The following is a 16035-nucleotide window of genomic DNA, read 5'->3' as shown; positions in this document are numbered from 1 at the left end:
GGTCGCCCAGTCAGAGCTGGTTAATGTGGCTCGGGATAGGGAAGTTTGGGGCCCCCTGCTGGAGCAGCTGCCCCCGCGACCCGACTTCGGATAAGCGGTTGAAGATGGATGGATGGATGGACAATGAAAGTCAATGAGAATGAATGTTTTCCCTGTGTGTTCCAAAGAAAATAGAAAGACATACAGTTTTGGAGCAACGTGACATTGTGTTAATGATAACAGAACTTTTACTTTTAGGTGAAATAACCAAAAATATTTTGGCATTGTAATATTATTTAAAAACAAAATTAAGCACACTTTCAGAAAAGTCATTAGAGAAGTATTGCAAGTTATCACAGGGACTGGTCAATGTTGGGTAAATTTAGATTTCATCTTGACTTTCATGTCCAAGTTCATGCACAGAACATTTATAAAGTCATAATTAATCATTATTTAAATATAGTGCTTACAATGGGAAACTGGGGCATGACTGCTTAAATTGTTTTGAACAGCCACTAAAGAAAGCTCAGTCTAAAAACCAAACAACAACCTAAAAATACAACCAGCAAAAGATATCATATCAACTGTTGATCAACAAAAAGCCATTACAAATTATCTGCAAGTGACAAAATCAAGTATTTTCAATTAGGGACTTGTTCTGCATATAAACGTGATCTTAATAAAATAATCAAAAAGCAGATAGATTGCAAGGTAACAGAGTTGCTGGGTCAGCTGAACTCAATGTGTCAGAGTGGAAAAATGAAATACATGCAATAAGTAAACACATTAGGAGGACTGTTGCACCACTAGCCTACCAACTAAACTGATATAAGGGTCCCAACAACACTGACCTGGTTAGCGAACGCCCTTGAGAGGGAGAATTAGCATGAAAATGCAGTGCAGGGCAGGTACTAAATGAAAATCGGATTGGCAGGAAGAATAAATCCTTAAAGACCTCATTGCAAAAACTTGTAAAATGTGCAGCTCACTTTTCAAATATGCCTGCTGAGAAATGTAAGCCCAGCATAGTTCTAGCAGGAAGACTAGCAGCTGTACATCATCGCACCATTGGCTAGGTAACTCCTAGCCAATCACATGTAAGCCATTGCTTTATAAGTCTGCTCACAATCTATCACATTGCTGTTTCAGTGTGCTAGCACAGCAACCTCCACCACCCCACCACCACCAGTTGAGTCCCGTCCTGCACAGGGGTAAGCTCCTCGCCCCTGCCTCCTATCTCTGGGATATGATGGGTTCCGAGTACAAATTCTTCGGACCGCCAGACGGGGCTTACGCCAAAGAAAGACATTACTTTCCTGTTATATATTCATCAAATAAATGTCATCTTAAATTTCCTTCAAGTCTGCGAGTCTTCCTTATAGAACTAAACTACAACTGACTTGAAATATATGCTCAAACCCCTCCATGACAGAGGTTCATATTTAATGCAATGATTCTCTTATTACCCAATGTGAAAATGAATTGTGTGTGTGAAAACAAGGTGCTAAATGCAGATGCCAGTGAAGAATCTCAACTTCAGTATGCTGTGGGAAAGTTTTCTCCATATTTTTGTTTTGTTAAAAGATGTGTGATCATTCAGATGCTGTGCATCTAACATAACGATGTAATCTCATTAAAAAATGTCTACATCACATTTCACCTCATAATCATATAAAAAATTACCTAATAAATTATTCTACCTATCATCTCCCTTTGCGTTCCACCAAAGACAGAAAGTCAATCATGTTTGGAACAACATAAGGGTGAGTAAATGAAGACAGAATTTTCTGTCATTTTTGGGTGAAGTAGCTTTGTTATTCACTATGATTGTTCATTGTCCAAAAAAAAATTATGTGTGTTTTTATGGTCCCCATTTTTGTGTTGTTTTGGGAGAGATAGGTTCTGGTCCATCACGAGTTACACAGAAGTTCAGAAGTTCTACATTTGTAATAGACTATAATAGTCCCACCGGAACCGAATTTTACTACATATAATGGATTAGTGTTCATTAATATAATAAGTAATTCCTGCAAATGTAGACATCAGAGTTTAACAAAAAAGAGAACGAGGGCTCACTTTACTGTGTGAATGTCATTTTGTTGCTGAAATGATAATTAAATTCCCAGCCAAGTATACATCTCAGTGTCAGCTGTACTTTCCTTTCTCCCACTTTTGTATACAGGGTCCTGTATTTCCACAGATTAAAGCTTGTGCTGAGTGTAGAAAGCAACCACTCAGATCTCAAAGGTCTCTGTCATCCCTTTGCTCTAAACATTCAGCTTTAAATTGATTGATAGGGATACAGCCAGTACTTTCAGGAACTCTATGTGCACTTATTTGATTAAATATATACACTATATGACCAATAGTACCCAAACACCACACCCATATGTGCTTGTTAAACATTCACATTTTAAAACCACTGTAATTAATGTAGAATACACACTTTTGGCAATACAGCTTATCTCAATTAAAGAAGAATCATTTAAGGAATCCGATTGTGGAATCATGCTAAGGCGGCAAACATCATTGTAATTGCCGAGCTGATCGGGTTTGTGATATGTGGCTAATGTTTAAGGGAATCAGAATCCACTCAAGCACACAGAGCATCTGGCTGTAACTGTGCAGCATGAATGAGCAGCCTAAAACAGCATCCCAACTGTACTTAGTATGGCAAAGTGCGGCTGTGGGTCTGTGACTGTGATTCCTACATCTAGGGCAAGAGCGCTTTCAGTGTGAGTAAGACTGGGTGGAAATTCCCCTGATTCCTCAGTGACTGTAAAGGAAACTCTGCACTTGTGGGGTGAAATACAAAAACTACTTGCATTGAGACAAACAGATGCAATGATTTAAGCTAACAATTTAGGCTAGCAGCATCAGATTTAGGCTAGCATTCGCCGCTTCTATTAATTATTCTGTTAATCATAAGTTAGCATCTGTTTTCTAACTGCTATTATGTTAAGATTTTTAGTATGATTAGCATGTTCAAAGTGACTTTAAAAAGACTGCTTTGAAACTGGTACTCTAGTTTCATGTCTTTTGCTCACTTCGACGTTGTGTCGAAGAAGCGACACTAGTGGTCTCTCTCTTGAGAACCTAGCTGCTTTAACTCTATGCGAGAAACATAGAGGGAGAAAAGGCGCGGCTGGCACGGCCTGCTCCCATGCTTGGCACGTCACGTTGTTCCCCCCCTGTGGGGTGTAAAGAACCAGCAGGCTTTGACGATTTTATGGGGCGTTGGGGAAGGGTACGTGCAGCCTGGCACAGCTGGTCGCTTTGGCACGTAAAATACCTGCCCGCTCCTATGTCAGCAGCACACTTACATGGCTCAGCGCATGGCGTGATTTAAATTGGACTCTATTGTCGCTTCTGAGTGACAGACGGGGGACGTCTAGGTTACGGATGTAACCTCCATTCCCTGATGGAGGGAACGAGACGTTGTGTCCTCGTGGCCACGTTGCTGAACCGAGCCACTGTTGTGGCCGAACCTCATTGTCGGCTCCTCAGAAAACTCCTGAATGAAACAGACGCATTTCCCTCCCTTTATACCCGTATGTCCAGGGGCGGGACATGCAAATTCTGTCTACCAATTTCTCATTGGCCTTTTTTCATAGATCAGAGATGCAAAAGGCGCTCAAGAGAGACCCCTAGTGTCGCTTCTTCGACTCAAATGTCTCGTTCCCTCCATCAGGGAACGGAGGTTACATCCGTAACCTAGACGTTTTACTACAACAGAAATGTGCTAAACATGCTATTAAAACATGCTTGCTGTTATGGAATAGTTTTAAAAAATTTTAATTAATGCATATTGCACCGATCCTACTCAACCCACTTCGAGCAGTATTCGAACTGGCATCTCCGGCATGGGAGGCGGGCATGCTAACAAGGAGGCTAAAGGCTATAGCCTCTAATGTCAGTCACTAGTGCGTCTCTTGAGGCTGGGCAGTGAGGTTTACACATGTATTCAACAACAAAATAAACAGTCATACAGGTTTGGAATGACAAAAGGGTGAGTAAATGATCACAGAATTGAACAATGTTTTTAACAAACTATACCTTTAAAAAAAAAGTATAATATATCTGGGATATATGGATCTATAATATATGTAAATATATACAGGTGAAACTCGAAAAATTAGAATATCGTGCAAAAGTTCATTAATTTCAGTAATTCAACTTAAAAGGTGAAACTAATATATTATATAGACTCATTACAAGCAAAGTAAGATATTTCAAGCCTTTATTTGATATAATTTTGATGATTATGGCTTACAGCTTATGAAAACCCCAAATTCAGAATCTCAGAAAATTAGAATATTACATGAAATCAATAAAAAAAGGATTTTAAATACAGAAATGTCGGCCCTCTGAAAAGTATAATCATGCATATGTACTCAGTACTTGGTTTGGGCCCCTTTTGCATTAATTTCTGCCTCAATGTGGCGTGGCATGGATGCTATCAGCCTGTGGCACTGCTGAGGTGTTATGGAAGACCAAGATGCTTCAATAGCGGCCTTCAGCTCTTCTGCATTGTTTGGTCTCATGTCTCTCATCTTTCTCTTGGCAATGCCCCATAGATTCTCTATGGGTTTCAGGTCAGGCGAGTTTGCTGGCCAATCAAGCACAGTAATACCATGGTCATTGAACCAGGTTTTGGTACTTTTGGCAGTGTGGGCAGGTGCCAAGTCCTGCTGGAAAATGAAGTCAGCATCTCCATAAAGCTTGTCTGCTGAAGGAAGCATGAAGTGCTCTAAAATGTCCCGGTAGACGGCTGCGTTGACTCTGGACTTAATAAAGCACAGTGGACCAACACCAGCCGATGACATGGCTCCCCAAACCAACACAGACTGTGGAAACTTCACACTGGACTTCAAGCATCTTGGATTGTGTGCCTCTCCATTCTTCCTCCAGACTCTGGGACCTTGGTTTCCAAATGAGATGCAAAATTTGCTCTCATCAGAAAAGAGGACTTTGGACCACTGAGCAACAGACCAGTTCTTTTTTTCTTTAGCCCAGGTAAGACGTTTGATATGTCCAGGACCCGTCTGTGTGTGGTGGCTCTTGATGCAGTAACTCCAGCCTCAGTCCACTCCTTGTGAAGCTCCCCCACACATTTGAATGGCCTTTTCCTGACAATCCTCTCCAGGCTACGGTCATCCCTGCTGCTTGTGCACCTTTTTCTTCCACACTTTTCCCTTCCACTTAACTTTCTATTAATGTGCTTTGATACAGCACTTTGAGAACATCCAACTTCTTTTGCAATTACCTTTTGAGGCTTTCCCTCCTTGTGGAGGGTGTCAATGATGGTTTTCTGCACAACTGTCAGGTCAGCAGTCTTCCCCATGATTGTGAATTCAACTGAACCAGACTGAGAGACCATTTAAAGGCTCAGGAACCCTTTGCAGGTGTTTAGCTGATTAGAGTGTGACACTTTGAGCCTACAATACTGAACCTTTTCACAATATTCTAATTTTCTGAGATTCTGAATTTGGGGTTTTCATAAGCTGTAAGCCATAATCATCAAAATTATATCAAATAAAGGCTTGAAATATCTTACTTTGCTTGTAATGAGTCTATATAATATATTAGTTTCACCTTTTAAGTTGAATTACTGAAATTAATGAACTTTTGCACGATATTCTAATTTTTCGAGTTTCACCTGTATTATAAACATATAAACAGCATAGTTGATGTGATGACTATTTTTGCTCCCTGAGGTTAATGAAGACCACAGCAAGGTTAAGTGCACTTTGGTCTGAACAACGAGACACTAGACTAGACAATTACACACACACAGACTTACACACAATCAATAGCCAATTCTCACCACTCAAAATCAAATACTGCCAATCTTCAACTTGCCCTTCAAAACACAACTTTGGGTAGTCTTGGGTTAGAGAAAGATATAATCTCTGAAGAACCTCAAAAGACTCAATCAATGTCAAAGCATATCTTGACCAAACTGTCATAATATAAACATTAAAGACCGCAAAGGCAAATCTATACAACTACCCTATCATATCCGTGCATGTAGGAAAACTTTAACAGTTAACAAAGTCATCAAAAAGATCGAGTCCTACCTCCTGCCAGGATTTGCTGTTCTAGCTCTTCCATCTGCTTCCTGTAAGCCCTCAGAGCTGCCTCTTTGAAGGTGGGCCGTATCCTTTTTTTGGGTGGTGCCGGCTCCACAGGAACCTCTGTAACGTTTTTGTTCTCATCCTCTTGTTCAACTGTCTCTTTTACCTCATCTGCTATCTTTGTTTCCATTGTTTCTTGACCCTCCTGTGCCTGCTCTTTTCCCTCTTCCTGCTCATCAGGTTCTTCTTCTGGTTCTTCAGTTTCTTCGACATACTCCACCATACTCACTTCATACTCTGCCGTGTCTTCAGTTAGGGGATTGTCATCATACTCCTCACTGTATTCCTCATCATACTGCTCATCAAGGCTGCAGTCATATTCTAGAACAGGATTACCCTCTTGCGAGATGTCGTATTCTTGTGAGACATCGAACAGCTCTTCTTGGAACTGTTCCTCAGCCTCGTTGGCATTCGTTCGGTTTTCAAGATTCGCCAGCACTTGTTCCATTACCTCAACATAATGTGTCTCATTGTCCACAGGTTTTTCACTGGCTTGTTCTTCTTCCTCTGCCTTGTAATAGAAAGGTTCTGTGTAGACATCAGAGTCAATGGTTGTGCTGGAGCTATTTGCAGTGGACTGGGACATGGTTCTGAACCTGCCCATGAACGAGGTGTTACTCGGTTCTTCAACTGGAGCACTACTGCTCTGGGAACCTTTATTCCAGACAAAATCCAAAGCTGACTTGGCTCTTTGTAGGGTGGATCCAAATCCAAAGCTGAAGGTTTTCTCGTTGAGGTCTATACTGAGCCTACTACTCCAGGATTGAGGGATTTCCTCCACTTTCTCATTCCTGATCTCACTCTGACTGCGGTACATAGATGAAGATTTCTGGTTCTGTTGGAGGTGGTTCACACTGACCTCATGTCGTTGCAAAGTTTGAGGAGCTGATTCAGCCTTAGCATGGACCTTCTTGGTCTTCGGCTTCTTTTCTGGCTGTTGTTTGGTCACAGGTGTAGTTACTGGTTTTAATATGGGTTCAATCACAACCTCTGGCTCAGGTTCTGGTTGTGGTAATTGTTCTGGCTCTGACTGAGTTTCTAGAACAAGTTCAGGTTCTATATCTATATATTGGTCTTGGCCTGTCTCAGGAGTGCTATCTAGTGTCAAGAAGGTCTCACCTTCAAACTGCAAATCAACCTCAAGGCATTTTGTAATTTTCTCAGGGAAACCAGGGTTAGCAGAAGGGTCAAATGGGCTACTGATCTCTGAGATTATGTTCTGTTCAGTTGAAGCATCCAAACCTGAATCAGCACCTTGTTCAAGGTTATGCCAGTCTTTCCAAGGTGAGAGGTCACCCTGTAGAGACAGCTGAGAGCCACTGTAATGGCTCCTGTCCCCTGATATACAAACAAGACCATTACTCACACCGCTGTCGATAGTCTCTGTGGTTTCAACTTCATTATGTTCCACATAAGGTTGCTCTTGGCTCAGAGTTTGACTGGGAGGACTAGCGTACCAGGAGGATGCCATGTCTTCTTGCTTCCTTTGCCAAAGTTCCTGATCCGAGGAGGAGAGCAGGGAGCTGCCGTTGACTCTGCTAAAGTACTGACTCTCTGAGAAGTCCTCTGAGTAAGACTGGCAAAGTTTAGAACAGTCCGATTCAGACCGACTGAGTTTAGGAGTGGAGTAATCACTCTGAGACAGCCAACCAGGTGTTAGGTCAGAGTAGTAAGACTTGCTTTGCTTGTCAGAGTCATCGTACACTGTATTATCTGCATAGTGCACCGAGTATGCTGTGTCATCGGCCAACCTTTGGTGATCATGAGACTTTTTCTTGTCCGATTTACTTTTTTGAGGTGGTTTGGACACAATTGCATATTTGTTCTTATTTAATTCATCTAGCTCTTTGTCACTTTCCATGGAGTCCCAATCATCACTTTCAGCCTTATCTTTAGCTGAAACCTTGATATCCATGCTTTCATATGTTTGTGAGGAGGCTATCGGCTTGTCCTTCCTTTCTTTTGAATCATGTGCTAGACTATCGGTTGAGATTGATATGCCAGTCCCTTTAAGTTTATAACATTTTTTCAAAACTAAATCCCTATCTTGTGAGCTTGAAAATATAACTACAATGGGGCGAGGTTTAGCATTGTAACATTCTCTTTGTTGCCCTAGTCGATGGGCAAGTTCAATTTTAAATGTCTTGCGTGCGTCAGCGAAACACATTTTTTCTTTCAGAATCTGATAAATAAGCTCTTCGGTTTTTTCATACCTCTCCTCAGGCACATTTAGAAATCTTAGAGTTGCTTTGTTGGTCTGTTGGCTAATCTGTCTGATGTAATCATGGATGTCTCGAGTCTCACGTCTGGACTGTACGAATCCCGAACGCAGCTGCTCGATTTCACTCTGCACAACCTCTACGCTGCTGGAGATCTCGTCAATGGAGGTTTTTAGGGCATTAACGTGCCCTCGCAGTTCTAAGAGCTCAGTCTCGATCTGACTGATTCCCTGAAGTTCTTTGAAGATCATCTCCATCACATCCTGAGTCTGACTGATACACCCTGTTGAGCTGGAACCCGGCTCCAAAGTTGTGGTTTTCTGTTGCCGTCCAGCCCGGTCCAGAGATTTACTCCTGATGCCAAGAGTCTTTCTCCAGTTGCTCGCCTCGGAATCCGAGGACACACATTCTTGACTCTTCTTCCATTTCCTCAACTTTTTCAGAGCGCCTAATCTAAGGGTATGGAGACTGCTACGCTCTCCCCGCTCTCCCTCTGAGCTGCCATCAGAGGGCGCAAGACTAATCAAGCTTTTTCTATTCCTTCTTACTGGCATTGTATAAGCTTTTTGTTCATCGAATCTATGGACAAGTTTGGCCTCGTTTAGGGAGTCAGAGTAATCACTATTAATTGACAAGACCTCATGAAATTCATTATTGTTTAGTAAGAGGGCATTTTGGGTTAGTCCATTGGCAATTGCTACACGATAACTGAATGTTGGAGAGAGAGAGGAACAGTCATTTTTTCCATCGTCCTCCTCAAGAGATATATTGCGTGCTGATGAGCATTTAGATATTTTTTTGACTGTGCTTTTCAATGTGGTTGAGAACGTTTGGTTCCGTGCATACAGTTCTGGGGAGGTTTTCGGCTCTTTTTTGTTTTCGCTACTCTCTTTCTTTTTTGTGGTATTTGCCAGTTTCTTTGTAAACATTCCTTTGCAAATCTTTACGATATAAGACGATAGCTTCTTGAAATGGGCAGAAACCATGGAGGGCGATATTTCAGTAGTTTTGCACTCAAAATGCAGCAAAGCAAAACTGGTCTTTGAAGGTGCTCAACAGGAATCACGCAAACAGATATGAGTTTGAAAGACAACCCTGAGGTATAAGAGGGTCTAGAGAAGATTTAATGACCTCAGATGCTCTGCAGAAGAACAACAAGAAGAAACATAATTTTAGTTGGTTTGCATTGAAGGTCAACATGTAAACTGCATATAACTGAATAGAACATAGCACTGAATGATTCACTGAAAAATGCTTCAGGCTAGAGGAACAATTTAATCAGCAGTTTCTCAAAGGGCTGTCAAATCAAATTCAGTTGAGCTCAACATGTCATATTCTTTGAGTATTATGGGAAGTTACTTATTTATACATAAAGCAAAGTAGAAATATTCTGGAGCATGATTGTACTGTTTTTTAAAGACCTTTTAAAGATGTAGTTCACCCCTAAAATGTAAATTATGTCATCGCTGACCCTCAAGTTGTTCAATCTTCCATGGTGCACAAAAAGAAATGTTAGGCAGAATGTAAAGTCACTATTCACTTTCACTGCTTTGGAATAAATAGGCAATGCAAGTTAATTGTGACTGAAGCAACATGTATTTTTATGTTGCACTGAAGAATGTCTCACGGGATTGAGACTACATATGGATGAGTAGATGCTAGAAGACTTTTCATTTTTGGGTGATCTATCCCTTTAAATCCTTAAACATCATGGTATCAATAATTGTGTTTGCATTATTATACAAGGTCATGTACAGTAAGTGTAAAAACAACCTTAAAACAATAAGAAGGATGCAGTTTGCTAGCTGCATATGCTGTTTATGCTGAGTTCATCAATATATATTTCTGTGTCTATAGGTATTGCAATATAGCCATTAATCACCCACTGGAAAATGTCTCACATGAAATCATGTTGGTATGACAGAGGCATACAACCTACATAATGATCACAGCTGAACTGTGCAGTTAATATGTAATAGAAAACACAATATGGCCATTAACCCAAACACTGTAGTTAGATGTAAAGGGCAACACTCTCTATATTATGAAAAAGAGGGATGCAGGCAGATGGCAGAGTCCTCCTCTTTGGTGCCCTCCCAGTAGGTGGCGCCCTAGGCAACCACCTAGTTCGCCTAAGCCTACAAACAGCCTTGGCAACCACCTAGCGACCAACCAGAACAACCTTGCAACCGCATATCAGTACACTTAAACCAACAAGAACACCTTAGCAACCGCATAGCAATGCCCTGGTGACCACCAATAACACTGTTGCATAAGAATAGTGAGTTTTGCTGGTTTGTTGTACTGAAAGCCCTTGATGTTTACAGATCTCACTTTCTGTCTCTCTGTTTCTCTCTCACAAACCATTGTTATTATATGTTTTGTATTATATGTATTGTTCAGCACATTTCTCCAAGGATACTTTTGAAAAATATTATGAATCCGACTTTGAAAATAAATATATTTTGAAAGATGGAGCAGTGCCAACAATATTGGACACGACAGTAATGCCGGTGAGAAACAAATTTAATACACTCAAAAAAATATTTTAGTCTATTTTTAGGATTTACACATTTTAATTTCATAACAAATTCCATAAAACTGAATTGTGCAATAAAAAAAATTATAAATAAATAAAATGTAAAATATATCGATTTTTATTTTATTTTATTAAAATTCAATTCTAATACAAAATCCATTGATTAAAATCCATACTAATACATTTTTGTTTGAAAATGCATTAATATCACTACGTTTATGCCTCTCATCACTAGAACAGTGTTTTTCTCCACCAAGAACAGAGCGTTTCGAAAATGCTCTACATTACTGTATTTTGTTTTTAAAAAAATACATAAAATGTAAAATATTTAGATTTTAATGTTATATTCAATTAAATAAAAACATCTATTCAATTCGATAGAATTTAAAAATATTAAAAAATATATATTTTTTGAGTGTATTCCTGGATGTCCCGTATTTTGGATGAAATGAATGCATCGGGACAGCCATTGTCCTGTATTTAAGCAGTGAAACAGTCTAGGGCGATCCGCTCCCCCGCTCGACCAGCAAAATAATCATTGGAGGGGTTGCACACTGACAAACATCCCATATTATCTATTATTTATTATTTAAGGACCATACATATTTATTAACCCTTGACATTTGCAGCTTGTGTTAGTTTGGACTAGTCTTATAGTAATATTTTATTACTATATCACCATATCTTGTATGCTTAATAATAGAAGTATTCGAGAGCAACATTTTGCAAACTTTGTTCAGTTTTCAGTTGTTATTTCAGTCAGAACAACTGTACTGTAACTGTAGTAGTTTGTGTGCCTATGTTAAACAGAATTAATCCACTATGGTCTTGATGAAAACAGATAATTGGAGCAAATCTTCATGGTCATGTGACCATGATTTCACTATTTACCCTTTGTAAGGACCTTTTCAGTTTGTTTGCTTCTTTTAACTTAGCAAAGAATTCCTAAGCATTTGTCTGGTACAACTCCAGCTCCAGTGGTTTTCTAGAAAGTGACTTAGACTCCGGACCTCATGGCATTTGTCAAGTTAGTTTCTGATGTCCACTGAGAAAGTTCAGTCTCAGTTGAGGAAAGAAATGCTGAGATTTCTAACTTCCTCTTTCAATTAATTTATTTTCTCTTCTGTGATTAATGACTGATCTCAGCATCTTTATTAAGCCATTACAGAATTACAGGCCTCAATCAATCATTCTGCTGAAAACCACAGACAAGACTCAGATGAAATCTGATTACAGTAACAGCAGTTTTCCCCATGATGTAAATGTGCACTAAAGCTCATGATAGAGTCCATTATGGAAAATGATGTATGTTTTGAGAACATCAGTTCTATGTTTTACATAAACTGGTATCATAGAATCACATTACTATAACTAAATTTTTGCTAAATGAACTTAAAGTGCCACAGTTATACATATCACAGCAGTTTCCTGGTGAATTGGACACTAGATGTGCTACAACAATGAGGTGTATTAACACAATGCTATTATGACATAAAAATTATTTTACTATAACACATGATTTGAAAGATGATACAATTTAACCTTTGCATTACATAACCGGTAGCTCAACTGATAGAGTGTTGAACTTGCAACTGTAAGACCAGGATACGAGTCAAGCAAAGCGTGCTCATCTACACGTAAACAGATGAGGTTTTTAAAGTCAATGCACTATCATGTCACATTTGATTTTTATGACACTGTTGGTTGGTTTTAAGTTTAAGGTTTAGGTTTAGGTTAGAGAAGTAGGTTTTGTTCATTTATAACGTGAGAGAGCACTAAACTTAAAAACATCATATGTTATGTGAGAACATTAAACTCGCTTTTAGTGCCCCTCACTGGAATTTTCACCTGAAAACTGCAGTGATACGTGTAATGCCGATAGTTCACCGACAAAAGCCTGAAAACGTAGGCAAATCGGAGCTTGCTCCCAGGAGTGACGATCGCAATGTTTACACTATCAAAGATGCGATTTGAAAGAAGTGCAGAGATATCTAGGATGTTAAATATCTGGACCTGTCTGCGATTCCAAATCGTGCAATGTGAAATATGTTTTGACTGAATACAACTGCAGCCAATGAGAGAGCAAGAAACAGGGCACGGGAAGTTTCAGTGGGAGGAGTCCTGATGTACCTGCAACAAAACATCATCTAACATTGCTGCGACATCACAAAAGTCTCATTGGACCGAAGAAATGGAGGAAAAAATTGGTGGAACATTGGCAGGAGCACCAGGGCCTATTTGATGTTTCATCTGAACTGTCCCACAACCGGGTTGAGAAAGAGAAGATTGGAGAGAAATTGCCAATTCTCTTGGACAGTCAGGTTGATTTTTCAGTAGGAGGTACTTTTTCATATTGTAACCAATAAAATATATAATTAAAAACATACTCATCATATTCTGAAATGCATAACATATGATCATGCATTTGTTTTCATATCTAGTATCATTTCTTGCGTGTACTCTGTTGTGAAACGTAATTTGGAGTCCAGGCAGAGTCGTCGGGGATTTGTCAATAGTGAAATGTTTTGAAATGTGTTCACCCCTGTCGCCAATTCGTTGTGTAATTTGAAAGCGCTTCGACTTCATGACAAGACAGACAGTTGTGTAATATGAAAGGTACCACAATCCGGCATCTTTGAAAGTCATGTAGTGTGTAGGAGGCATTAGAAACCATGTAATTTCATTAAAAAAAAAAATTTGGCCAAAGTTGGCAAATTTTCATGAGATCAGGCTAGTTTTAAGGCATTTCCACACTAATACATTTTTGTTTGAAAACAAATCACTTTCATATCACTACATTTATGCCTCTCATCCACACTAAAGCAGTGCTGTCCTCCACCAAAAACAGAGCGTTTACTGTATATGGAAGAGAATCATGCAGTTAGGAAACTGAAAAAAAATTTTTGTGTTGATTAGTGTGAATCTAATTCTAAGGCCATGTTCATACTTAATCAATACATAATTGCAAAGAGCACCAAAAAAAAAAGCATTCAGTTACTAAAAAACAACATTTAATGACCAATTAAAAACTTCTCTCTGCCTGTATATGCTTTAGAAACCCCAGTTTTTTTGTTCCAAACAATTGTTAATGTTTTCCTCATTAAAAAAAGACATGAATCATAATTTTGCATTATACAATATGTAGGAAATCATGACAACTCACATTAAAATGAAGACTCCAGTCATATTAGAAACCTCATAAAAGCTGTTTTATTCTACATGGAGAGGGTCCACACATGGGGGCTGCCATGTTAGAATCACATGATCAGCCGAATACTACTCGCTTAATCTCAGTAACCGTCCTGTTATTTGACACTTTCACTCATTGATTAAAGTAATCATGGCTGACTGTGAATACTAAATTTCTACAATGGTATCAGAAACTGAAAACTATTGACTGATTTTAAATGATGCTGCATCCAAGCCACTAGATGTCAGTGTAAGTCAAAAATGACACAAAGACTAAAGTTACTGAGTGTGCCTTAAAAGTATTATTACATCATCATGAATCTACATGGACATTTGCACCGCAACCCCTTGTGGCATAATTATGATGTTCTTTTACCAAGCTAAAGTAATTGGCTGAACAGTTTGGGGCTGAATATTTTTGTTGTTTTTTTTATTTTATGGGTCAGACACAATTTGAATTGAGTGATTGTTTTTTCTACGGGTAAGATTCCAAGATCTCTAAATTGTGTTTTCAATGCAACCCTGAGAAATATTGAAGCTAAGAAATAATAAATCACGAGAAATATTAGAAGAACATTCAAAAGGATGTGTAGATGTTCTTTAACGGGTTCTGCCAGTGTGGCAATCTGGGGAACCCCAAATGGTGCCTCACCCTTTACTTTTACAGCAATATAGTGTGAAAGCATAATGTTCCAGTCAGTTTAGCATTTTTTTTTTTTTATATTGATTATATAGCTGATTCAAATTATTGCGCTTGACAGAGTGTTGTGTAATTCTTCAAAAAAATTAAATACAAAATGAACAGCTCATTATCCTCTCTCTCTCTTGCCCAGTGGGAAGCTGCTTCTCATGTGTGGCTGTCCATCAGCTTCTAATGCAGAAGAGACATGGATTATTGATCCATTGCAGACGCATGAGGTCTGACCCCTTACTTTGCATACACACACCGCTCTGACAATCCTAGCCCCTCCTATTGCATATTTAAGACAGAGAGAGAGGACGAGAGGCAGACAGAGAGAGAGGTAGGAAGAGCCCCACCCACTAACACAATTACAACCCGTTGCTCATCTCAAATTCAGTCATTACCCCGCGAAAACCTTGGCATGCATGCATCACTGTACGATTATTCATTCTACATATAAATAGTGCATTCAGTAACAAAAACACAAGATTTTGAAAGAAGAACATGTCAGATACCTTAACCTCAGGAGAGCTGCGTGGCGGTCCCAGCATGCATGCATGCACAGTAATTTGTGTCATGTGTTCATTGTGTGATGCATCAATGCTCCGTGTGCATGCTTCACCCGAGAAATGCGACAGTCAGAGGAACACAAGAGCTGAAGAAATTAGAAAGCTCTCTCGATGATAATCCCGCAAGCGCTTCAATCATCCCTCCTCCTGCGTGTGCATACCACCAGATGTTGATGAGGGAAAAACACTCTGGGAGCATTAAAGCACTGAATGCATCGGACATCCCCCCACCCCCCTTTTTTCTCGCAGAACAACACACAAAGTCCAATGACATGGAATAATAACTGGCAAATATATAGTAAATCAAATCAAAACCAAGAATGCATGAATGCATGCAATGCAGCTTGTAAATGCACAATAAACTGGACGATCAGTTCCAGAGCAGGCTTCAGATGCAACAGCTTAACTTATCAAAGATAACCATGGCAGAGAAGACACATACCTGAATCACAGCCCACTTCTACAGCACGCCAAATCCATATACTACAGCACAGAAGCTGCAGATCCGTCAACTAAACTCTTAAATGTCCTGCTGTGGAGCACCAAGCATCCTTTCACAAGCCTCCAGACGACAGACTCAATTCCAAGTCCTCCTCTCTCTACGGTCCATCCCTCACAGTTTCCTGCTGCAGCGGTTGCGCTCGGTTCAACCTTGGGCTGAAGTCTGGCTCGGTGGGCTCATGCTGTTGCAAATCACAGAGAGATCCTGAGTAAAATGTCT

General features: G+C 39.7%; 1 protein-coding gene across 1 annotated transcript in view; it reads right to left on the bottom strand.

Moving 5' to 3' along the window:
- Positions 1-9321, bottom strand: part of LOC127661842 (protein unc-13 homolog C-like) — a 167358-nt gene extending 158037 nt beyond the window's left edge. Inside the window, exons 1-2 of the mRNA XM_052152769.1 lie at positions 7162-9321; positions 6060-7011 (exon numbers count right to left, since the gene is read on the bottom strand). Coding sequence (XP_052008729.1) covers positions 6060-7011; positions 7162-9321 — 3112 coding nt within the window. The remainder of the gene's footprint in view (positions 1-6059; positions 7012-7161) is intronic.
- Positions 9322-16035: the final 6714 nt, after the last annotated feature.

This window comes from Xyrauchen texanus, chromosome 21 (genome assembly GCF_025860055.1).
Source record: "Xyrauchen texanus isolate HMW12.3.18 chromosome 21, RBS_HiC_50CHRs, whole genome shotgun sequence".
In the NCBI taxonomy this organism is placed as follows: domain Eukaryota; kingdom Metazoa; phylum Chordata; class Actinopteri; order Cypriniformes; family Catostomidae; genus Xyrauchen; species Xyrauchen texanus.
This window is presented reverse-complemented; position numbering and strand designations above follow the sequence as displayed.